Source organism: Coregonus clupeaformis, chromosome 7 (assembly GCF_020615455.1).
Source record: "Coregonus clupeaformis isolate EN_2021a chromosome 7, ASM2061545v1, whole genome shotgun sequence".
NCBI lineage: Eukaryota > Metazoa > Chordata > Actinopteri > Salmoniformes > Salmonidae > Coregonus > Coregonus clupeaformis.
In genome coordinates, this window is record NC_059198.1 from 46709502 (window position 1) to 46735755 (window position 26254).

A 26254-nucleotide genomic window follows, 5' to 3' on the forward strand; every position below is an offset into this window, starting at 1 on the left:
TTGAAGACAGCGGAGGTGTATTTAGAGGGTAAGTTAGTCAGGATGATATCTATGAGGGTGCCCATGTTTACGGATTTAGGGTTGTACCTGGTAGGTTCGTTGATAATTTGTGTGAGATTGAGGGCATCCGGTTTGGATTGTAGGATGGCCGGGGTGTTAAGCATATCCCAATTTAGGTCACCAAGCAGTAGGAACTCCTATGAGTTTCTGGTCCTGCCTTTCGGGCTTACCGGGTTTCCCATATTCAGTCTCTGAGGTTCATAGCTCAGCGCATTCCGTTTCTGGGTCTTGTTCAGGACTCGGTTTTGAATCGTGTTTTTATCTCTACAGAGGAGGGTTACATTCCGGCTCTGTCTGGCACAGTTTCAGTTGGGGCACTCGATGCCTTTTCGCTTTTGACTGTGGTTATTGGGTCTGATGGCCTCTATGATAGCTGTGGTGCCTCAGAGACTTCTGTTGATGTGTCTGTTCCAGCGCTGGGTGATTGCTACGTGTCTGGACGCATCTCGCCACTGCCATCGGTTGCTCAAGGTATCCCCGTCATGCCTAAGGGCATTGATTCCTTGGAGGGACCCGTGACTGCTATTGTAGAGGGTTCTCATGGGCCGGGTAGTGTCCCGCAGGCTGATCACGACAGACACATCCTTATTGGGATGGGGAGCGCTGTGTGTTGGCTACTGACTGCTAGCACTGAGGCGGTTCCTTCTGATGTTGGAGGTGCCAGCATGTGTTGAACAGGATGGTGGTGGCGCACATTAACAGGCAGGGGAGGACGCGGCCTCTCTCTCACTCCTAAAACCTGGCCAGTTATCTGCTTGTATGGAGCAGTGCGCATTTCCTGTTCCTGAGGGTGACGTATCTTCCCGGATCTCTCAACTTGGGAGCGGATCTAATTTCCAGGAGTGGAGACCCATGGTGGTTGCCCAGGGGCCGATGTATATCCGACTTATATCTTTATGCATCTTGAGAACGCACATTGTCGTCTGTTCTATCAGTGACCTCGGACCCTGCTCTATGCGTTTCCTCCGGTGGACCTGATTCAGGCCACCGTGGAGAGGGTCCGTCAGGAGGAGGGTCTGTTGTTGATTCTGGTGGCTCCCATTGGCCAAGACAACCCTGGTTCCCGGAGATCATCCGCCTGTTGGGCGGGAACCCATGGAGGGTTCCATGTCGTCGGATTCTATTGTGCCAGGCGCATGGAAGAGTTTGGCACCCACGACCGCATAAATTGACACTGGGGGTTTGGCCCCTGAAAAATTGAATTGGTCGGCTAGGGGTTTACCCTCAAACGTGATTACGACTATACAGTTTGCACGTGCACCCTTTACGAGAGGGATGTATACATATAAGTGGCGCGTGTTTCAGGGTTAGTGTCAGGTTAAAAGTTTCTCATTTTCAGAGCTATTTTGTGGAGCTTTTTGAGCAGGGCCTTTCTTTTTCCACATTGAAGGTTTATATGGCAGCCATGTCGGCGTGTCATGTAGTGATTGACGGCTCTACCCTGGGGTCTCATCCTCAGGTGGTGTGGTTCCTGAAAGAGGTGCGTCGGCTCAGACCAGTGTCTAAGCCTATGGCACCGACGAGGGACCTGGCTTTGGTCCTGGACGCTCTGTGTGGACCTCCGTTTGAGCCATTGGACTCCGTGGACCTGAAACCTCATTCCCTCCTTCAGGGAACCATAGTTATATTCATAACTGTATGCTCGCTCTCTCTCTCTCTCTCTCTCTCTCTCTCTCTCTCTCTCTCTCTCTCTCTCTCTCTCTCTCTCTCTCTCTCTCTCTCTCACACTCTCTCACACTCTCTCTCTCTCTGGAAAGAACATGCATATTACTATGGGTTATTCAAGGACTTTCTGTACTGTGGTTGTATTCGGAAGTTGTGAAATTCTGACCTCACATTACAGCACTGTTGTTATATTTAGAGGCTGTTTCCCGGACACACACTAAGCCTAGTCTTGGACTACGAAACACTTTTAATTGAGATTCTCCATTGATCTTGCTTTTAAATCCAAGATGAGGCCCTGAATGTTTAGAGTTTAGTGTACCTCTCCTATTTACATATGTTGCATATGGGTTACTTAAGCATTTATTTCAACTAATCTTTGTAAAGTAGAATTAAAGTTGTTTAGCCCAGATGAGTCACTATGTTGTAAATTAAAACAAGTATTTAAGACTGCAGAAGAACAGAGGCAGCATTCCAGAGTTGCGTGTCCACCCTTCTCATCCTCTATAATTCATCCTGACATCTAGAGCCATTATTCTATGAATATGCACTGAAAACACTGTTCTGCACGTGTGTGTGTGTGTGCATTACCGTTACTCTGAAACAATGGAGGTGTCAGGGTGAATTATCTCTCCACTCTGGCAGAGTACTCCGAGAGCTTAGTGATGTACCCAGGGTTTTGCTGAGTTGCTGGTGAATGATAGTGTCTGAGGTTTTTCTCTTATTTTCCCTCCCTTGTCGTTTTCTCCTCCTTTTCTCCTGATTTTCACTCCTGAGGTGTTTAAACATCTACGGGATCGGTGTCCCTTATATGGGATGGTTGTGCTAACATGCGCTAATGTGATTAGCATGACTGTTGTAAGTAACAGCAAACTTTCCAGGACATAGACATGTCGTATATGGGCAGAAAGCTTAAATTATTGTTATTCTAACTGCACTGTCCAATTTCCAGTAGCTATTACAGTGACAAAATACCATGCTATTGTTTGAGGAGAGTGCACAACAACAAAAAACGTATCACGGCAACTGGTTTGATACATTCACCTCTGAAGGTAAATAATGTACTTACATTCAGTCATCTTGCTCTGATTTGTCATCATAAGGATCCCAAAGATAAAATGTAGCATAGTTTTGTTTGATAAAAGCAATTTTTATATTCAAATGTAGGAACTGGGTTCTACAGTTTGAACCCCTGCTGTCTCTGGCTCCACACCCACCCTGCCCAGCCATCGACGTGTGAAAGTTAGTGTATAAGTTAATGATCCATCATGTATGACATTCCTGGGAGTGTGTAAACGTATTACCATATAATTTTTCTATGTTCTCTATAGTTATATACTTGAAAATGTATCAATTGACCAATTCAGCACATTTGGCAGACTTGATACAAAATAGTCCAGTATTGCAATGCTTCACTGGATCAATCTGGAACTTTGCGCGCGCACTGCAATATTATATTGTGGCCTTTCTCTTGCATTTCAAAGATGATGGAACAAAAAAATAAAATAAAATATATTCTCCTACATTCATTTCACATTTCCACAAACTTCAAAGTGTTTGCTTTCAAATGGTATCAAGAATATGCATATCCTTGCTTCAGGTCCTGAGCTACAGGCAGTTAGATTTGGGTATGTCATTTGAGGCGAAAATTGAAAAAAAGGGTCCGATCCTTAAGAGGTTGTTAGAAGAGGATAAGGCGTGTTAAATGAATAGTTTACACACTGGAGCACACTGGAGCACTCTTTCTTTATTTAATATAGAGCCTCACAGGGTGGCCAGGGGTCCCCAACCACCCGCCCGGCCGACCTGGTACGCTAAACAAGGCGTCGCTCTGGTTAATGTAGTGGCAGGGCAGCAGGCCTTTAGTGTGTGTTTGTGCGTACGTACGTGTGTGTGTGGGGGGGATAATGTGGTTTTACAGTAGTATATTTAGTTTCATTCATTCAGTATATACAGCATACTCAGTTGTCTTGTTATGTTTGTGTTCCAGGGGCCCGTGGAGAGGGTCAGGGAGAGGATCAGACCCCTGTCACCGCCGCTGGGAGAGAGGAGGTGCCCCAACACAGGAAGGAGGGGCCACAACAGAGGTAGGAAGAGGAGGGAACAAGCCAATTGGTAATAATAATGTTAAACGCCTCTCCAGGCATCACAAAGATATTTCTACATCTTTGTGTGTCAAACAGGCACTGTTTGGTCAAGTAAAATAACTAGGTCTAAGTGAAGGGGGAGAAACCCCTAAAAGCGTACCATACCTCTTCATGTTCAGGGCAGGGGATAAGTGTACCATACCTCTTCATGTTCAGGGCAGGGGATAAGTGTACCATACCTCTTCATGTTCAGGGCAGGGGATAAGTGTACCATACCTCTTCATGTTCAGGGCAGGGGATAAGTGTACCTCCACGCTCCTCATCATGTCCTGTTTACACAGACAGCCAGAGTAAAAGAGCGCCAAATGAACCGTCCACATCTCCTCTCCTCTGTGTGATCCTCCTCTCTCCTCCTCCCAGGAGAGTCAAATCCCTCAGCTATCATTGACCTCGTTCTAAAAATAGATAATCTAACTCAGCCATCACATCTTTCACCATCTCCTTTTTTATTTTTTTCATCAATGCCTTACTGTAATTGCTGAAAGGACTGGATGAGTTTATCCTGAAGGCTTTCACCTGTCTTGCCCTGATAGGTCAGTGTTCATGGAGGAAAGGACACAAGGAAAGGAAGCTAGCTGCCTTTGATTGAGACACAGCCACTGTCTTCCCTCTGCCTTATGCCTGCTCTCCTCTCTTTAGCCTAGTACTTTCCTCTCTTTCTCTCTAACCTAGCACAGTGCTGCCCCCTCCTCCGAGAAAGGGCTTGTAGCCCATTAAAGCTAGCTAGTAAGGGTACGGTTGTGTCTGTCTGTCTGTCTGTCTATCTATGTGTGTTTGTGGTTAATTTAACAGCATCACTGAAAGTAACTACAGTAATTATCCAGGGTTCCCTTTGATCCTGCCAGACAATGTTTCCCAGGTTCTAATGCCCATCAAAGACTCCGGAGCAGCTGTTCAATTAGTGCTGTAACCTTTTCTAACTCTGTGAGAGAGAGATGGGCTTTCACCTTTCCCTCCCTATACCTCAGGAATGAGCACTGTGTTCTTCAGTTCAGTGCTAACTAACCAGCCAGGTTTAAGTGGTATTTGATTTATATTCAAATGCTTTTTAGTGTTTGATTGGAGTGTCAGATGGGCAGGTTTTGCAGTTTCTGGACTATTCCATTGGTTCCATTGCACCAGGCAAGCTCAAACAAAGTATTTGAAAGATTTAAAATATAGTTTGAATCCAGGTCTTATGAGCGTCATTCTTCAGCTCAGGCAAAATTCCTCTCATTCAGTTAGTACATTCAATATGCATTAATGTCACAAACACACACACACACACAAACAGGAGTTGGCTGTGTTGTCTGTGCAGGCTGTGTAGGCTGTTTCTGGGTCTTTAGTGTGTGTGTGTGTGCATTTGCACATTTATGCACGCATGTCTGTCTGTGTTAGTGATTGTTAGTGTATGGAATTTGAGCTAAGCTTTCATCTGTATACAGGTGCTCAAACAAAGCCACAATACCTGTTTTTATACTAGTATGAGGTTCTACATAATATGTACTAATACTACAGGCTACTCTATGTAAAGTAAGAGAATGTTGCCTTAACTTGAAATGACCTGCTTTTAGAAACTTCATATCACCTCTTAGAGGAGGAGAACCTGTGGGACGATCTGCATATTCCTTTGATCTCAAGGAGCAGTCATCATTAAAGAAAAGAGGACAGAGTCAGGGTGCCTCTTACTGTAGGCCCTCCGCTAGCTATACCTGGTGCAGCTAGCACTACCACACCCCCACCATAAGATCACCCTTCTCTGAAGCATGAAGCTGCCCTTCACTTCAAACAGCTCCTTAAGGTGCCTTGGTGCAGTCCTTCACCACCCCAGTTCGCTGATAGAGGTGCACTGCCGTTAGATGGAGGGATGTTAATTTCTCCTCTCTTCCTCTCCTTCCTCCTCCCGTTCTCTCTGTTTATTGGTCTCTGTTCAGAGAGAGAGAGAGAGAGAGAGAGAGAGAGAGAGAGAGAGGTGTGTATTTGTAGAGAAAGCGAGAGAAACAATGAGAGCTAGGGAAAGATGGAGAACTTCCCCACCTCTCTGACTCCACCCCACGTTCTACCATTTCATATGTGTGGTGTATACAGTACATAGCGCCTAAAATTAGAAAGCCACAAGATTCCTTCCTTCCTAGCTTTGATGTGTCCTGTTGTGTCGTGATGTGATCTGTCGTGTTGGTTGTGTTTTGTTGCGTGATCATTAAGGTGGGACTAGAGAAGCAGGTGTTTTCTTAGTGGCCCTCTCAAGGTTGCCGCTGCTGGAGTGCTTCATTAAAATAGTTTGTGAGCCAGCACTAGAGGAGAGGTTGTGTGTGTGAATGAGTTAAGGAATGTATGTGTGTGTGTGTGCCTTTGAGAGGGAGAGAGACAAAGGGAGGGAGCAAGAGGGAGGGAAGGAGAGAAAGGGAAAGCCTACTTTGTAAGGAGAGCAACACATCACTTGTTACTGCACTTCCGTCTTGTGCTTTCCAATCTTTCTATACTAGTTAGGCTCACATCTATATATTTTCTCTACCTCCACTAACAACTGACAGCACAACCCCCCCTCTTCCTTCTTACCACTCTTTAGTAATGTCTGATCTATTCTATGTTTGCGTCTCAAATGGCACCCTATTCCCTAGTGCACCACTTTTGCCTAGAGCCCAATTGGCCCTGTTCAAAAGTAGTGCCCTACATAGGGAATAGGGTGCCATTTGAGACACAGTGGGTCCAAATGTATTGGAGAAGTGAAAGGTCAGGTAAAGGTTTAGTGTGGAACACTGTGAAATGACTAACACACACTTCCTGCTCCTTGACCCTCTGGGAATGTTAGTCTCATCCAGAGTATGCTTCCCAAATGGCACCAAATGGCACCCTATTTCCTTATTGTCCACTACTTTTGATCAGGGCCCATATAGTGCACTATACGGAAATAGGGTGCAATTTGGGAGACATCCAGAAAGCTGAGAAAAGAACACTACACCAGCACTCCTCTCTCTCTTCTAACACGTAGTTGACAGTGACATCACCTAGGCCTGGTGACAGACAGGATCGTTGGTGTGACACACACACAAAAACACACAACTTTGATCATCCAGGAGGAAATGCGCGTGCGTGTAGCCGTGAGAGAACCCTGACAGTGTTATGGAAATGACACACACACATGTCCTCGTCAACAGCGAGGCCAGGTCAAAGGTGATTGGCTGGTTTACAGCATCCTGCCTTTCTCCTCTCCTCTCTCTTCTGCACAGGAAATGAATACCTCTCTGTCCACGGTGGCTCCTTCCGACATAATTATCACTCTAGTCTACGGAAGTCTACAGCCATATTTGGCCTTTTAGAAGGAACACATTACATACTGAGGTTGGCATGAACAGATCCGATTTTATCACAAAAGTAGACAGAACATCTTCACTACTGTATCAATTAAGCAAGATTTTACATAAAAAACAAATTAGTTGGAAACATCATTTGAAAAAACAATAGGCCACATGGAATCCTTGCTTTTTGGGGGAATTGAGAATGCTGAGGGTTTATCCTCTTTTCCCCCCCCATTGAGTTGGATATTGATTGATCCACGTCCCTATTCAGAGCCAAGCGGCTAGATCGTAATTGGAATGGATTTCTCTCTTATCCAGGTGACAGCAAACGACATACGTGGTGTGCTTCTGTTCCTGTATGTCCACTCTGCATGGCACTGAATACCATGGGCTACATCCTAAATGGTACCCGATTTCACATTTAGTGCACTACTTATGACCATAGGACATGTACACTGAGTATACCAAACATTACGAAAACCTTCCTAATATTGAGTTGCACCCCTCCTTTTTGCCCTCAGAACAGCCTCAATTCGTCGGGGCATGGACTCTACAAGGTGTCGAAAACGTTCCACAGGGATGCTGGCCCATGTTGACTCCAATGCTTCCCACAGTTGTGTCAAGTTGGCTGGATGTCCTTTGGGTGATGGACCATTCTTGATACACACGGGAAACTGTTGAGCGTGAATAACCCAGTAGTGTTGCAGTTCTTGACACAAACCAGTGTGCCTGCCATTCAAAGGCACTTAAATATTTTTGTCTTGCCCGTTCACCCTCTGAATGGCACACATACACAATCCATGTCTCAATTGTCTAATGGCTTAAAAATCATTCTTTAACCTATCTCATCCCCTTCATCTACACTAATTTAAGTGGATTTAAGAAGTGACATCAATAAGGGATCATAGCTTTCACCTGCATTCACCTGGTCTGTCTATGTCATGGAAAGAGCAGGTGTTCTTAATGTTTTGTACACACAGTTTACATCTGTCCCTCATTTTAAGGTCAACCCTGGTATGTGAACTGAACTCTCTTTTTAATATGGTGAAACTATTTCTTTTGAAATATTTTTTTCAAAAGACACGTTGAACGTATCATAGTGTATAAACAGTTGAGTTGGTTCTGTTTTTGGCAATTTTCTGGTGTTTTCTGATCCTTTGATTGGATGGACAACATGTCAGTTCATGCTGCAATAGCGCTGATAGGAGGGAGGACGTCCTCCGGAAGTCGTCATAATTTGGGCTGTGGTGGTCATGAATTTTTGTCAGCCGGTTATTGTCATGCAAAAGCCTGCCGGTCTCACAGTCATTGACCGTTAATTAACATAAACATGTCTAGCATCTCTAGGCCTCCATGCATACAAGCCGCTGATCCGCACCTTTGGAACATCTACATTTAAAAAAGACTAATAAATTAATTTAATATACACCATTACAATACATCAATTTTTTATTTTAGTCAGGTCTAAAGAAACATGATATGAAGAAAATGTATTTCAGAAGAACAGAATATGAGTTGGCCTACTGTAGGCCTATGTTATTTGGCTATGCTCCATGCCATAGGCTGTAGGCAGGTTCATTTAGCTGACAAGATATGCTTCTAAGTCCCGTGACATTATTTTATTTTATATGATTTTATAGTAAGAAGAATATAATTGAGCTGAATAAAATAGAAATAAAATGTTTCCTATTAAGGAGCGAGTGTGCATATGAAGTGGCTATGTTGAGCGTAAAAGTGATCATTTGAAATAGGTCCTATATGCTAGATTTAGAGTTATTTGGCAAATTTTGTTGTGAATTATACAAAACTTAGACTGTCTTAGAAATCAAAACATATATGGGCTGCATGGTGCGACTATAGGCTATTGATGATTTGAGAAAGTAGAAAAAACAAGGTCAGGCTGCACAGCTGTTCTCTCATTAAGTGATCATATTTTCAGACTATTCTCAATTTAATCTTGTCTTTACTAATATGTAAAATTAGTTTTGATTTAGAATTGCACATTATCAAATGGGCAGGATAAAAAATATATCTTGTATCATATGTGTCATCTGTATGCACTTGAATAGGGAATGGAGGCCGCGCGCTTTCCTGCCGGTCCGTTTTGTAGGCTACTTCAGTTTTATAGCGGAGCATGTGCTTAATATGAGCAGCTGACAAATAAATATAAGAACACTTATTTATAATAATAATAATAATAATATGCCACTTAGCAGACGCTTTTATCCAAAGCGACTTACAGTCATGCGTGCATACATTTTTGTGTATGGGTGGTCCCGGGGATCGAACCCACTACCCTGGCGTTACAAGCGCCGTGCTCTACCAGCTGAGCTACATCGAACCATAGAGAATTTCTCTCCACACATAAACCACTGTTTGAGGAGCTTCTCTCGCTGCCCAACAGGTGAACCTTGTTCCTGCAGCTACTCAGTGCTTTATTTGGGAAACAAAGTGAAATCTGTTCGGGAACATTGTTAGTTTTCGCAACAAAACATATTTCACTAAACTGTTGACAGCTCGTCTGCGCACTCGAGAAAGGAATAAAGGAGAGAGAGGAGGAGATGGAAACGCATGGTGGTGAGATATTCTGTATAGCTAAAGGTAATGTGTCACCTAATTAATTATGAAAATATTTAAAAAATCCTTATTACTAGGCTATTCAAAATCAAATACAAATTCTCTAATTGTAGGCTAACTATCAATGAACAAAAAGCATCGCCTAGGGCTATACGTTTTATCCTGGACTCATGGATAGAAATTTTGGAGCATAAGGTAACCAGTCCATCCAGTATGCATAATAATACAGTCCACACTCAAAGGCGATTACTCTAATTTGTTTAATTTTGGAGTATAGGCTAGACCAATTATGTACCAAAGACATCTTAAATCAGTTTTGTTTTATGTTTTTCTTCCATGTGTAATATGCGGTAGGCTATGTATTGTATAATGGCACAATCATCATTTTAATTCAGGTTTTTCTTTCGGGCTTGGGCTCATATGCATAAGCTCTAACATGCGTATGGGTATTTTGAATTAATCATCACCTTAGAAAGCGCTGTCCATTTCGTTGTGTTAGGCTTTGAAACAACCTCCACAACAACCATGTTTTACACTGTTTCAACCTGCTGTTGAACTTCTTTCTTCAAATTGATCATCACAGTGATGTGAGTTTTGAAAGTGTGATAGGCCTACTGTTTTGATGATACTTGTTTGATGTGATTTTCGATTGCATTGGCATTGATGTCAGAGTGGTTAGAGGGACAATAGAGCCCTGAGTACCTGGCCATTAGGACCTGATGGTAGTTAGCAAGTTGGGTAATACCAAAGCATATCCAGAGTGCATAACAGGGTATTACCGTGACTCAATGGTCACATGAAATTTTACTACGGTCATGACTCATGACTGCCGGTGTAGCAGTAATATGGTGACCGCAACAGCCCTAGTCATAATTACCGTGTAACTCTATGGAAGGGGGTGACAACCATGAGCCTCCTAGGTTTTGTATTGAAAATAGCTGTCCTCCGACTACACCATGGTGCTACCCTACAGAGTGCTGTTGAGGCTACTGTAGACCTTCATTGCAAAACAATGTGTGTTAATCAGTTATTTGGTGACGTGAATATATTTAGTATAGTTTTCTCTAAAAATGATTTTTAAATGTTTCAACATTTTTATTTGTACGAAATTCACTGTGTATGATGGTCCTCCCCTTCCTCTGAAGAGCCTCCACTGTTGCCTACCCTCACCATCAGGAAGTCTAGGATCCAGTTGCAGAGGGAGGTGTCCAGTGCCAGGCTCCTGAGCTTAGTGATGAGCTTCGAGGGCACTATGGTATTGAACGCTGAGCTTTAGTCAATGAACAACATTCTCACGTAGGTGTTCCTCTTATCCCGGTGTGAGAGGGCAGTGTGGAGTGCAATCGAGATTGCGTCATCTGTGGATCTGTTGGGGCGAATTGGAGTGGGTCCAGGGTGTCTGGGATGATGGTGTTGATGTGCGCCATGACCAACCTTTCAAAGCATTTCATGGCTTCAGATGTGAGTGCTACAGGGCGATAGTCATTTAGACAGCGCAAGCTCTGACTAAGCGTCCTTTTAATCCATCTGGCCCCGCGGCCTTGTGAATGTTAACCTGTTTAAAGGTCTTACTCACATTAGCTACGGAGATCAGGATCACACAGTCGTCTGGAACTGCTGTTGCTCTCATGCATGGCTCAGTGTTGCTTGCCTTCGAAGCGAGCATAGAAGGCATTTTGTTTGTCTGGTAGGCTCGCGTCACTGGACAGCTTGCGGCTGGGTTTCCCTTTGTAATCCGTGATAGTTTGCAAGCCCTGCCACATCCAACGAGCGTCAAAGCTGGCGTAGTAGGATTCTTAGTCCTGTACTGACGCTTTTACTGTTTGATGGCTCATTGGATGTCGTAGCGGGATTTCTTATAAGCTTGTCGGATGTCGTAGTGGGATTTCTTATAAGCATCCGGATTAGTGTCCCACTCCTTGAAAGCGAAAGCCTTTAGCTCAGTGTGGATGTTGCCTGTAATCCTTGGCAGTCACTGTGGGAGACGACGAGCCATCAAACAGGTCGGGACGATGTCGTTGATGCACTTATTAATGAAGCTGGTGACTGATGTGGTAAACTCCTCAATGTCTGTGCTAGCCCAACAGTCCTAGTGTTATGATCAGGTGTTATGCAGCTCTTTGTGTTTTGATAATGAACTGGCATGTGCTGTCAGATCAGTTTTATACAAAAGTGCATGAAGAAATAATATAAAAAGCCTATTGCTGTAATTTGTTGGACATAATGATGCTGAACTGTAGATGATGCCCGATACCTTGTGTACACTCATATTCAGTACCAGACAGATCTTAATATAATTTAAGGCCCTGGTACCACACACACTCAGAGACTGTGGACCTGGTTATCTTGAGGAGAGTACTGTGATTATGGGGGGTGGCTGTGAACATGCCCGCTGGACATGGCTGGCTATGGAGGCTGGCCCGACCCCCCGCATCCTGCCCTTATCTAGCAGAGATCCAGACCTTTCATCTGGGCTAAGACCTGGGGGAGGTTGGCCTGGCCCCCACTGGGCCGGCTGCTGTTGTGCTCCCCCTCCCCACTCTCCCCCGAGACCTCCATTCCAGACCCCCCTCCATCCTCCACCCCTCCACCTCCAGCCGCGTCCCAACTAGAACCCTATTCCATTATATGGTGCACTACTTTTGACCAGATCCCTATGGGCCTTGGTCAAAAGTAGTCCACTATATAGGGTGCCACTTGGGATGCAGACCATATCGTTCAGGCCCAGATGAGCACTCTCACCTACAGGCGAGATTACAGGTCTTTCACCAGGCCTGGCTCTTTGTGTGGCTTCTGTTCTCTCTCTCTCTCTCTCTCTCTCTCTCTCTCTCTCTCTCTCTCTCTCTCTCTCTCTCTCTCTCTCTCTCTCTCTCTCTCTCTCGCTCTCGCTCTCGCTCGCTCGCTCTCTCTCTCTGCTGTTGTTTGAAGTTTCTGTTTGTTCTTGCTCTACGTGAAGCACCAGGTTTTCTTGATGGATTTCTAACTACAAGAAAAAGCCTCCTCTCTTTATTCCACTGACTGAGATGAGACAAGCACTGCTCTATCTTGGGCTGTATCAGGGTTTTCGTTAGTTGGTAATGATTTTTATTTATTGATGGAAATAAATATCAGTCGATGGAAATACATTTGACCGTCATACTTATCATTCTATAGGTACATTTTCAAAGTTTTGTTCAATTAAATTGGAGCGTGTGTATTTTCATTAATCTTCAGGTATCTTATTTATCACACGCGCAAAGCATACAGAGCCTGTTTCTAGCTAAATATCACTCTGCTGCTGCAGCTTCTCAGCTCATTTTGAACAGTTTGATGGCCAGGATTAAAAAGAGCAAAAACAAAAAAAAATTCTCAACTGTTAATTGAAGCATTCCTTCCATTTGCCATTCAAGTGCATAGGCAACAGTAGGCAGGCTATCAGCGCATCACCCACCACTTTGCAATGTGAGCTGGAGGCAGCATGTATTTTGAAAACATTGTTTGAAACCTGAACGTTTTACTTCACATTGAGGCATAATAATAATAATAATAATAATATGCCATTTAGCAGACGTTTTTATCCAAAGCGACTTACAGTCATGCGTGCATACATCTTTTTTGTGTATGGGTGGTCCCGGGGATCGAACCCACTACCTTGGCGTTACAAGCGCCGTGCTCTACCAGCTGAGCTACAGAGGACCACAGCTGAGCTACAGAGGACCACATGTCTTGCCTTGCTTCAAAGTAGCCTAGGCAAAATCCGACCATAGAAACGTGGAGGCAATTATTTTATAAAGACTTCCTCATATACCATTGAAACCAGCTTTTCTCTCCTGTTCTATTGGTTTTCATATCAACTTTCTTTCGTCATCCAGAAGCCAAAGGCACATCTTTAGATTCCCCCTCTTTCTAAGTTTCTAGCAGAGATTTTAATCTCTGTCACATATGGAACCGCTCGCATCAGGTGTGCTGTTTAGAATTGTGTTTTCCCGCGAATTGCACTTTGGCAAATGTTTGAAAATAATGTTTTATTGGCTGTTTCAATATAGGAGTTGCATGTTTTGTTAAGATTAATTACCATAATCTAAATGTGATTTCTGTCATTCTGAGCACCGTGGGTAGACTGGGCTGTATTTATCATATCAAACATCTCAGAGTAGGATCAGGTCCACCCTGTCTATGAAATCGCATTATTTGTGATCTAAAAGGCAAAGCTGATCCTAAGTCAGCACTCCTACTCAGAGACACTCGATACATACTGCCCCTGATTATCGGCTGTCTTGTAGAAATGGATGAAGATGGAATTCTCACAAGTCAGTTAATTTCATTCTCCATAATATCTTGTACTGTTTGTGGGACAGAGCCATGACCAGTCTGGAGCCAGACAAAGTAAGTAAGGGCCAAAACCTTTATACAATCAAGGGCCAAAACAGTGGAGAGAGAGGGGGAATGAATGACCAATGCTCCTAGACCACAACATTGGGCTTGATATGACTGTTCGTAACTGGGCTTATAAGAAATCCAGCTATGCCCTCAGACGAACCATCATACAGGCAAAGAGTCAATACAGGACTAAGATTGAATCGTACTACACCAGCTCTGACGCTCGTCGGATGTGGCAGGGCTTGAAAACTATTACAGACTACAAAAGGAAGCACAGCCGCTTACCAGACCTAAATCACTTCTATGCTCGCTTCGAGGCAAGCAACCCTGAAGCATGCATGAGAGCATCAGCTGTTCCGGATGACTATGTGATCACGCTCTCCGTAGCCGATGTGAGTAAGACTTTTAAGCAGGTCAACATTCACAAGGCCGCAGGGCCAGACGAATTACCCGGACGTGTACTCCGAGCATGCGCTGACCAACTGGCAAGTGTCTTCACTGACATTTTCAACATGTTCCTGACTGAGTCTGTAATACCAATATGTTTCAAGCAGACCACCATAGTCCTTGTGCCCAAGGACACTAAGATAACCTGCCTAAATGACTACCGACCCGTAGCACCTACGTCTGTAGCCATGAAGTACTTTGAAAGGCTGGTCATGGCTCACATCAACACCATTATCCCAGAAACCCTAGACACTCCAATTTGCATACCGCCCCAACAGATCCACAGATGATGCAATCTCTATTGCACTCCACACTGCCCTTTTCCACCTGGACAAGAGGAACACCTAAGTGAGAATGCTATTCATTGACTACAGCTCAGCGTTCAACACCATAGTTCCCTCAAAGCTCATCACAAAGCTAAGGATCCTGCGACTAAACAACTCCCTCTGCAACTGGATCCTGGACTTCCTGATGGGCCACCCCCAGGTGGTAAGGGTAGGTAACAACACATCTGCCACGCTGATCCTCAACACGGGGGCCCCTCAGGGGTGCGTGCTCAGTCCCCTCCTGTACTCCCTGTTCACCCATGACTGCATGGCCAGGCACGACTCCAACACCATCATTAAGTTTGTCGATGACACAACAGTGGTAGGCCTGATCACCGACAATGATGAGACAGCCTATAGGGAGAAGGTCAGAGACCTGGCCGTGTGGTGCCAGGATAACAACCTCTCCCTCAACGTGATCAAGACAAAGGAGATGATTGTGCACTACAGGAAAAAAAAGAGGACTGAGCACGCCCCCATTCTCACCGACAGGCTGTAGTGGAACAGGTTGAGAGCTTCAAGTTTCTTGGTGTCCACATCACCAACAACCTATCATGGTCCAAACACACCAAGATGGTCGTGAAGAGGGCACGACAAAGCCTATTCCCCCTCAGGAGACTGAAAAGATTTGGCATGGGTCCTCAGATCCTCAAAACGTTATACAGCTGCACTATCAAGAGCATCCTGACTGGTTGCATCACCGCCTGGTATGGCAACTGCTCGGCCTCCGACCGCAAGGCACTACAGAGGGTAGTGTGTACGGCCCAATACATCACTGGGGCCAAGCTTCCTGCCATCCAGGACCTCTATACCAGGCGGTGTCAGAGGAAGGCCCTAAAAATTGTCAAAGACTCCAGCCACCCAAGACATAGACTGTTCTCTCTGCTACCGCACGGCAAGCGGTACCGGAGCGCCAAGTCTAGGTCCAAAAGGCTTCTTAACAGCTTCTACCCCCAAGGCATAAGACTCCTGAACAGCTAATCATGGCTACCTGGACTATTTGCACTGCCCCCCCCCACCCCACCCCATCCCCCTCTTTTACACTGCTGCTACTCTATTTATTATTTATGCATAGTCACTTTAACTCTACCCACATGTACATATTACCTCAATTACCTCGACTAGCCGGTGCCCCTGCGCATTGACTCTGTACCGGTACCCCCCTGTATATAGCCTCCCTACTGTTATTTTATTTTACTGCTGCTCTTTAGTTATTTGCTTTTATTTTTTACTTATCTATTTTTAACTTAACACTTTTTTAAATATTATTTTTTATTTTAAAAAACTGCATTGTTGGTTAAGGGCTTGTAAGTAAGCATTTCACTGTATTGTCTACACCTGTTGTATTCGGCGCATGTGGCAAATACAATTTGACAGGGAGACATCAGATCAGCGGCCGGTCAGTGAATTATTTGGGCTACTGGCTGCTCTCCCTGTCTGGCTGTGTCTCAAATGGCACCCTATTCCATATATAGTGCACTAGTTTTGACCAGGGCTCTGGTCAAAAGTAGTGCACTATTTAGGGAAAGGGGTGCCATTTGGAACGTAGCCTCTGTCTGTCTGGCTGCAGCATGACCCATTGACCGCTGGATTGTATCCACCCATATCCATCCGATCAATCCAGCCTCTTCAGCACATTCCATTCCACGCTGATGGATATGTCAAGTGAACTGTCCCACTGATCCGACCACAGCAATGCCCCTACCGTAACCCTGGCGACCTGACTGTTAACGTAAACACCAGACCTCACCTTTCACCTCTTGGCCTTACCTGCTAATCTGGCTAACCCTGGGAAGGGCTGGCTCGGACGGCACAGCCATAGTTTACTGGTCTCTCTCTCTCTCTCTCTCTCTCTCTCTCTCTCTCTCTCTCTCTCTCTCTCTCTCTCTCTCTCTCCTGGTCTCTCTCTGTTTCTCTATCTCTCTTTCTCTCTCTATCCTTGTCTCGCTCTCTCCTTGTCTCTCTTTCTGATTCTCTCTCTCTCCCTCTCTCTCTCTCACTCTCTCTCTCTCTCTCCTTCTACTACCAGAGAAACCCTGTCCGTCCGTCCTCAGCCCATCCCTGACCCCTGAACCCTGGTAGATTAGAGTGGCTGGCATTTTGAAGCCTGCACCAGATTAAGTGTCTTTGTCTGTGACCTCATGTAACCTCTTCCCTTTGAGGCTTGGGTAGAGACGTCTCTACTGGGAAAGACAGAATATGTAGAAAGCTCATTAAATACAACACTAGTATTTTGAGGTTAATTCAAACAGTATAGACACGTATTATCACATACAAAGAAATCGATTTCTGGCATATTTGTTTTATGTTTAGACCCACACTGCTCATACTCATGTAATATGACGCAAGCCTGCCCAGTATTAACATTGATCTCCTCCTTGTCTGTGTGTTCAGCCAATCAAAACGCTCTCTACTCCAATAACAACAAAAATGTAGCTGTCTGATACGAGTCCAGGTTGGGAGGAGCAGTCAGAAATCTGTGGGGTGGGATTTATGTTGGTTAAACCAATGTCTCGTCCTCTCCCCTCCTCCTCTCACCCCTTCTCCTCTCCCATTCTGCTCTCTCGCTCCAGTTAACCCCACTAGCTTGCCACTGAGACGACCCTGTGTGTCTCTGCTGCTGCTCCCTGCTGTACTTATATCATGATCATCAGTCACAGGTGTGCTGGGGAGGCTGTCCCTAATACACTACTATAGGGCGGCAGGTAGCTTAGTGGTTAAGAGCGTAGTGCCAGTAACCGAAAGGTCGCTGATTCTAATCCCCAAGCCGACTAAGTGAAAAATCTGTTGATGTGCCCTTGAGCAAGGCACTTAACCCTAATTGCTCCTGTAAGTCGCTCTGGATAAGAGCGTCTGCTAAATGACTAAAATGTAAAATGTAAATGTAAACACCCCCCAATGCACAATACACCACCCCCCTATTCACCACAACACCACCGTACGACTACCCCCTTGGCCTATCATACACTGGGAGAAAAGAACAATGGGTTACAGGGGTTTACTAGCTATTCACTACCTTTCTCTTTGTCAATCTCTTCCTCTTTCTCTCTATCTTTTCATTTATTTCTTGCTTGCTCTCTCTCATTCTCTCTTTCATCATCATCTGTTGTGGAGCTATAATGTGATTGACACTGGGGCCTCAACAGCGAGGCCCCTCGCCCCAGGGCAGGTCGACATGTGGCTAAAGGGGGGAGGAGTGAGGGAGGGATGTTGGCATCATCATTATGCAGATAGGAACGCACACTGAGAGGTGAATCCCTAAACAAGAGAGAGGGAAATAGAAGGAGGAGGGGCCTGAAGAAAGGCAGAGGAGGAGAAGGAACGAGAGAGAAACATGATGGACAGATGAGAGAGAGGTAGCGGGGCTGGTATTTATTGAGGTGGCGAGGAGCAGGGTGCAAATGAAGAAATAGAAGGCAGAGGGGAGAGATGGCAGTTCTAGGATTTTGATCTTGATCTGGAATTTGTGGTTTAAATACACACACACATACACACACACTCTGACTGGATGACAGGATGTAGCTAGCCTTAGGCTATAGTCTTCAACACCACTCCAGTCCTCCTGTCTGTCTCCTTCCCCACCAGTGTACTTCCTGTGGCAGCCCTAGTCTGGGAAGTCATCTGGTGTGTTTTACTGGAGCAGCACACCACCTCTGGAGACTAGGACTGCATCTCAAATGGTACCCTATTCCTTATATAGTGCACTACTTTTGACCAGGGTCCATAGGGCTCTGGTCAAAAGTAGTGCACTATATAGGGGATAGTGTGCCATTTGGGACACTGTAGGAACATAGCTGCAGCTACTCCTCCTCAGTTATAACACACCAGCTGCAGTGCTACACTGCTATCAATTCTCATCAGATCAGACCACTGGACACTTACAGTGTCTACTAATTTTTCTCACTCTCTTTCGTTTACTATCACCATTCTGTCTTTGTTCTCAGCCAGTCTTTCCCGTGAGAAGTCATCAGTCTGCCTTAAGCCGACAGCAGCCCCACACGCTGGCCTGGCCCAACGCTGCCTGTGGTTGGTTGCTTGGCTTCAGCTCGGCTACATCATACGCTCCCTCCCTTTCCCTCTTGGGGTTCAACTGTAAACTCTGAGTTGATGGGAGGAACCTCCTGGGAGCCTGTCAGTGCCAAACACACACATACACACACAAACACCCCATCCGTGCCCCCATCAAGTCCTGGGAGCATTCTAGATATCCCACCGCTGTACTCTCCTCTGTTGGCTGAATGTCCGGCCAAACGGCCAAATGGCCAAACTCACAGTTGAATTGGAATCAACTATCCAAACAGAGAGGGAATATTTCCAGTTGTATGCAGTTAAGATGCTGTGTGGACACTGTATAAATAATCTGCTCTCACACTGAAATACTTCCAGGTTTTGAACAATGTGGGTTTATATCCTTTTTCCCTCTTTTGAAATGAATGCAAGATTTGGTTCAGCCTAAGTCCTTTGAAAGTTGATAGATTGGTTAGGTGTAGCAACGTGAGAGTAGATACCCTTTATGTCACATCTAGACCCTGGTGGTTATTCTGAATCTGGCAGGTATCATGCACACAACTTGGACACAAGCCCACGATAAGACTGGTATTGGTATTGAAAGTCGTATACATTTTTTTAAATTCAACTCCTCTCAAAATCATCTGTTTACAATCACATTCATTTAAAACATTCCGCCGTAATCTTTCTTTTCAAACAGACATGTATATGGATATTTACTTGGATTTTGTATTTCTTTTTTTTGCTTCAGTATAGGCCTATACATGCCTACTAGAGTTGGTAAAGTAGCTCAGATGAAGTTTATGACCATTCTACACCTTTCATAAAGTAGTCAGAATCATTTATCTGGACTCCTCCTTACTCAAATCTTCCTTGGCCTTTTGATCTTCGACATCCAAAATTACTGTACAAGCTGACTTTAAAGCCTAATCCCCGGTGTTATACTGTGAAATATCATTCGTCGATATGGGGCATTAGGGTCTCAGAATGGGGGGCTTTGTAAGTAAGGCTGTTTTAGCCCCACAGCTAGGCTTTACCTCTGCTGGTCAGGAGAGGATAGGTAGTGAGTAACATACGTAACACACACACACAGAGGAAACCCCTCTTGATGTAAAGCTCCTGTCTGTCCTGCCCTTGGGCAGCTTTCACGCTCTGCTGACTGATCCTTCCAGGAAGTACAGGGGGGAGGAGGGGGGTACAGGGAGCACCCCGCCGAGCCACAGCGGTAACTAGGCTGCACGATGGGCCCAAATCAAAGGGGCCTGGGGGTAGTGTGCGTGTGGAGGGATTTTTGTCAGTGAGTGTGTGTGTGTGCAGGAAGACCCACAGGATAATAGTCTTCTTGTGGAAGCCTCAGAAATGTTCATGTCAGTGACAGCCTCTGTCTGTCTCTCATCTCAGGATGTATCCCAAATGGGCCCTGGTCAAATGTAGTGCACCATATAGGGAATAGGGTGCCATTTGGGATGCAGCCTGTGTCTCTCATCTCAGACTGTTAACCACTTTGTAACGACACCATTAAGAACACTAAGGTCAACCCTCCTGCTGAGAACATAATCATTGGGGTCTGGGACCAAAAATATGCCAGGATGTTACGTTGGGGCCGGGGGGTATCTCTATCAGTATTGTTGTTGTTGTTCTATTGACAAACAAATGTAAACCTCTATGCCATATGATGGCATGCAATCAGTAGGGTCTGTGGCCAAAACCTGCTACAATGTTATGTTGGGGAATACTTCTCTAACTGTTTTGTTGTTGTTACTGTTGTTGGGAATAGCTCTCTAACTTCACTGTTGTTGTTGTTCTGTTGACAGACTGAGACAGGTCTGGGTCTAGACCTCCATGCCAGGCTAGATGATGAAGAGCCTCCAGTTCAGAAGCATCGCCCCAAAGGCCCCAGCAACGGTGGTTCCCTCCCCGACCCCCGTCCTGTCCTGCCAGCACCCCTCTGCCCTCCCTGAGGCAGCCTCTACAGCCGTCAGCCCCAAATCCATCCTGGTCCCGGCCCAGAACTATGCCCTGATGCAGGTAGCAGGACAGGAGGGCACCTTCTCTCTGGTGGCCCTGCCGCCCTCCGTATCCCCTCAATCTCCACAGCAACAACAGCCGCAGCAACAGCCAATCCAGAAGAACCTGAAGCTGCCCATCCCCAGGTACCAGCCAATGAGGACCAAGAGCACCCCGGAGAAGGTCAAATTAGCCACACCCACCGCCGTGACAACCCGGCCACAAAGGTCGATAGCGGCGGTAAAGAAGAAGTTGTCATCGCCGGAACCCAAGGAGGAGCCAGCAAAACAGGTCATACTGATCGACTCCACAGCCTCCTCTGAGATCTCAGCCCTCACAGCCCTGCTCCCGGACAACGCTGTGCTCTACTCTGGATCTCCGCTGGAGCGAGTAGCAGTGGTGGACACCACCATCAACCACCGGTCCACTCCTGCCCCCGGCCCGGGCCCCATCACCAGCATGCTGCAGAACCTCCACTACCCATCTGGTGGTGTTACTAAAAGCTCCCCAATCAAACTGCCACAGGAGGAGCGCAACGGTAAGGGCGTCAGGCCATGCCAACCCAAGCCTGTAGCCCAACAGCCCCAGCCCCAGCCCCATCCACAGCCAGCTAGTAGCAGCATCACCGTCCTCTCTCCAGCCATCTTCAGCAAAGCTGTCCAGATTATCCCCTCCCCACCCAAAGGCAAGCTGCCCATCCTGCCCTACTCCAACATAAAAAGCACCCTCATACCTGCCAGCAAACTCAACCTCAATGCCATATCCCCCAAAAAGGCTTTCCCCAGCCAGCCTGGATTGCCCGGCCTCACCCCGTATCCCTCTGATCCCCAGTCCAAGACCCCAGAGACTGCCGAGGCCCTCTGTCAGAACCACATGCCAAACTCCCTGCTGCAGAGCCAGCCTCAGGCCAAGACCACAGGCACCCTGTCGCTGCTGGGAACGCTTCAGATGCAGAAACCACCGGGCAAGAAGAGGGGGAGGAAGAGGAAGACAATGGAGGATATTCTGGCCTTCGAGGCAAGGAAGAAGAGGTCCTTGTCGTTCTTTCGGAGGAGGGTTCCAGAGAAGCCTTCTCCTTCGGCTGTCATCTCGCAGCAGAGGGAGGTGGACATCTCTAAGAAGTACCGCAGCATCAGACCCAAGCCTCACCACATGCTGCTGATGGAGACAGTTCCCCAGCTGGTCAGCCTGCCATCCCTCACCTCCTCCGACAGCCTGGAACCAGAGCTCCTCGTAGGGCACCAACTCTCTGCCAAGGTCCTGGAGCCTGGTCCTCCCCAGCCCCAGTCAGCCTCTTCCCCGCTTCACCTGAGAGGGGGTAGTTCCTCTCAGAGGGTCTACCTGGGCAGTAGCCGGCCCCTCCACCACTGCCCCACCTGCAGCCGCTGCTTCCAGTTCAAACACCACCTGCAGAGCCATATGAACAGCCACACCAACAGTAGGCCTTATGTCTGTCCAGTGTGCCGTAAGGCCTATGCCCACTCCGGCTCCCTCAGCACGCACATGAAGCTGCACCACTCAGAGAGCCGACCACGCCGGACGCTTCGCTGTGAGTTCTGTGAGAAGGCATTTGGCTACGTGGGCGTGTACTTCAGCCATCTGAGGGAGGTGCATAAGGTCATCCTGACTGTGGAGCCGTCCATCAGCCAGCATGAAGACGACGTGCCTGTGGAGGGGTGACTACCTACATTTTCAGAATTATAAATAGTACCTACATACTGGTATACTTATCTCATCAATAGGACTCTTGACTTTTGGTCACTGTCAGTTTGATTAATTTCTTAGAATATTAATAGCTTCTCATCACTTTTCATAAAACACCACAGTTCTTCCTCCCATCATGTCTGTCTCCATCTTGTATGTGTCTCCAGGGCGATGTCTCCAGACCTGGGGGACGAACAGGGCCAGGAGGAGCGCGAGGACCCGGTGGAGCTCCAGATCAAGTGTGGCCGCTGTCAGGCCATCACCCCCACCTTCGCCGACATGAAGCTGCACCTGCTCTACGTGCACGGGGAGGAGGTGCAGGTGCGCCTGCGGGATGGGGCTGGGGGGCTGGGAGGGGCACTCCAAGGGGGCAGGGAGGCTGAGGATGAGCTGGTGAAACACGCCGCCCACTACTGGCGCCAGCTCAACGAGAAGAGGAACCTGGTCCGGTGCGGGAGCTGTGACGAAGAGTTCTTCTCCTTCTCCAAGCTGAAGCGTCATATCCTCTCCCACCACCAGGGGGGGGCGGAGGACGATGGGGATGGAGACGGAGAGGGGGAGCCGACCGGCTGCTCGGCCCGAGGAGGGCGAGGGGTCCTCGGGCAGGGCTCAGTGTTTAACTGTGTGCTGTGCAGCCAGGTCCTGGACAGTAAGGATGAGGTGATGGAGCACTGGACGGGCCACCACCACTGTGAGGAGACCCAGGTACTCTGGGAGGCCCTCAGCTCCTACTCAGGGGACAGGGAGATGGACTCGCCCTCTCACAGCCCACATTAACATGGCACTGGACACGTTTCAGGTTGTCTCTGTGGCAGTCACGCTGCACATCTCAGAATATTGACTTCACTGATTTCCTTTTAACTTCTAATGAAGTGAAAGGCCCAAACAGTGCATCAGAAGATTGCTATACCATATTAACATGGTTTCAGATGTTAAACATCTCTCCAGGCATTGTGAGAGCTAATAATCGGGGCAGCCTGACTGCAATAAAGACAACCTGGAACACACCCAATGTCTGTGTCTGTCTGAGCCCATCCTGCACAGTGGGCTGCTCTCAAACACACTCAGTTATTCCCTTTAAACACTATCGAGCTGACCCCAACCATACAGTGGGGACATTTTATTTTCAAATGGTCCTTTGCACCACAGTTCCAGGAACTACGGAATGGTGGATGCCTAACCACTAACCAGGCCAGTGCAGTACAGTGCAGCTCGGCTCAGTAGTGTGAAAATGGTATTGGGCCGTACAGATGTCAGTTATAGCACAGGTTAGTTTGTTTAGTAATTATTATATGGTGTTTTATGGACTGCACTTTTTTGTTAGTTTTTTTGTCTGTTTTGATTTTGTGTTCAGTTTTTTTTTTTGTTTGGTGTGTTTAATATTTTTGTTTAATAAAATGGAAAGGATTGTTTTTAAGTTTATTTTTTTTAGATACGTTATTGGGCACAGACATAGTGAAACTGTTTGTTAAATGACGTGAGTAAGCATAATAGCCTACCGGTAGTAAGAAGGGCATACTGTACCTAAGTCTGTCTATTGGTCTTGAAATTACTTTTTGGTTGAAAACTAAATATAGACCTTATATCAGGGGTGTCAAACTCATTCCATGGAGGGCCTAGTGTCTGCAGGTTTTTGTTTTTTCCTTTCCATTAAGCCCTAGACATCCAGGTGTGGGGAGTTCCTTATTAATTAGTGACCTGAATTAATCAGTCAAGTACAAGTACCCGCAGCCACTCAGCCCTCCGTGGAATGAGTTTGACACCTGTGCCTTATATGGTACATGATTGACTGAAGTCTAAAGTCTAGGTTGTGACTTTAGAAAGAAAACTTTCCATTTCAACCGAGTGTTACAGCAGGGTCCCTAGCTATTTTGACCTTGAGAGAAAAACCTTCTCAGTACACCAGCACCTGACTGAAACGTCTGATGCCTTCTGAAAATAGATTGAGAACCTTACATCTGGCTAATAATCAATAAAGGACTTATAAACAGATTATATATTATTATATATATTGGTTTGTGTACTCTGTGGTAATGGAAAGGGTGATTGATTGACTACTGACAAAACTAGCTCTATTTGTTACTACATTGCTCAAAAAAATAAAGGGAACACTTAAACAACACAATGGAACTCCAAGTCAATCACACTTCTGTGAAATCAAACTGTCCACTTAGGAAGCAACACTGATTGACAATACATTTCACATGCTGTTATGCAAATGGAATAGACAACAGGTGGAAATTATAGGCAATTAGCAAGACACCCCCAATAAAGGACTGGTTTTGCAGGTGGTGACCACAGACCACTTCTCAGTTTCTATGCTTCCTGGCTGATGTTTTGGTCACTTTTGAATGCTGGCGGTGTTTTTACTCTAGTGGTAGCATGAGACGGAGTCTACAACCTACACAAGTGGCTCAGGTAGTGCAGCTCATCCAGGATGGCACATCAATGCGAGCTGTGGCAAGAAGGTTTGCTGTGTCTGTCAGCGTAGTGTCCAGAGCATGGAGGCGTTACCAGGAGACAGGCCAGTACATCAGGAGACGTGGAGGAGGCCGTAGGAGGGCAACAACCCAGCAGCAGGACCGCTACTTCCGCCTTTGTGCAAGGAGGAGCAGGAGGAGCACTGCCAGAGCCCTGCAAAATGACCTCCAGCAGGCCACAAATGTGCATGTGTCTGCTCAAACGGTCAGAAACAGACTCCATGAGGGTGGTATGAGGGCCCGACGTCCACAGGTGGGGGTTGTGCTTACAGCCCAACACCGTGCAGGACGTTTGGTATTTGCCAGAGAACACCAAGATTGGCAAATTCGCCACTGGCGCCCTGTGCTCTTCACAGATGAAAGCAGGTTCACACTGAGCACATGTGACAGACGTGACAGAGTCTGGAGACGCCGTGGAGAACGTTCTGCTGCCTGCAACATCCTCCAGCATGACCGGTTTGGCGGTGGGTCAGTCATGGGGTGGGGTGGCATTTCTTTGGGGGGCCGCACAGCCCTCCATGTGCTCGCCAGAGGTAGCCTGACTGCCATTAGGTACCGAGATGAGATCCTCAGACCCCTTGTGAGACCATATGCTGGTGCGGTTGGCCCTGGGTTCCTCCTAATGCAAGACAATGCTAGACCTCATGTGGCTGGAGTGTGTCAGCAGTTCCTGCAAGAGGAAGGCATTGATGCTATGGACTGGCCCGCCCGTTCCCCAGACCTGAATCCAATTGAGCACATCTGGGACATCATGTCTCGCTCCATCCACCAACGCCACGTTGCACCACAGACTGTCCAGGAGTTGGCGGATGCTTTAGTCCAGGTCTGGGAGGAGATCCCTCAGGAGACCATCCGCCACCTCATCAGGAGCATGCCCAGGCGTTGTAGGTGAGGTCATACAGGCACTTGGAGGCCACACACACTACTGAGCCTCATTTTGACTTGTTTTAAGGACATTACATCAAAGTTGGATCAGCCTGTAGTGTGGTTTTCCACTTTAATTTTGAGGGTGACTCCAAATCCAGACCTCCATGGGTTGATAAATTTGATTTCCATTGATAATATTTGTGTGATTTTGTTGTCAGCACATTCAACTATGTAAAGAAAAAAGTATTTAATAAGATTATTTAATTCATTCAGATCTAGGATGTGTTATTTTAGTGTTCCCTTTATTTTTTTGAGCAGTGTATTACATTATG

General features: G+C 46.4%; 1 protein-coding gene across 1 annotated transcript in view; it reads left to right on the plus strand.

Moving 5' to 3' along the window:
• The window catches only part of LOC121569809 (zinc finger protein 438-like), an 80142-nt gene extending 55410 nt beyond the window's left edge, over positions 1 to 24732 (plus strand). The window contains exons 2-4 of the mRNA XM_041881020.2: positions 3713 to 3809; positions 20679 to 22547; positions 22743 to 24732. Coding sequence (XP_041736954.2) covers positions 20719 to 22547; positions 22743 to 23352 — 2439 coding nt within the window. The 5' untranslated portion in view covers positions 3713 to 3809; positions 20679 to 20718 and the 3' untranslated portion in view covers positions 23353 to 24732. The remainder of the gene's footprint in view (positions 1 to 3712; positions 3810 to 20678; positions 22548 to 22742) is intronic.
• Positions 24733 to 26254: the final 1522 nt, after the last annotated feature.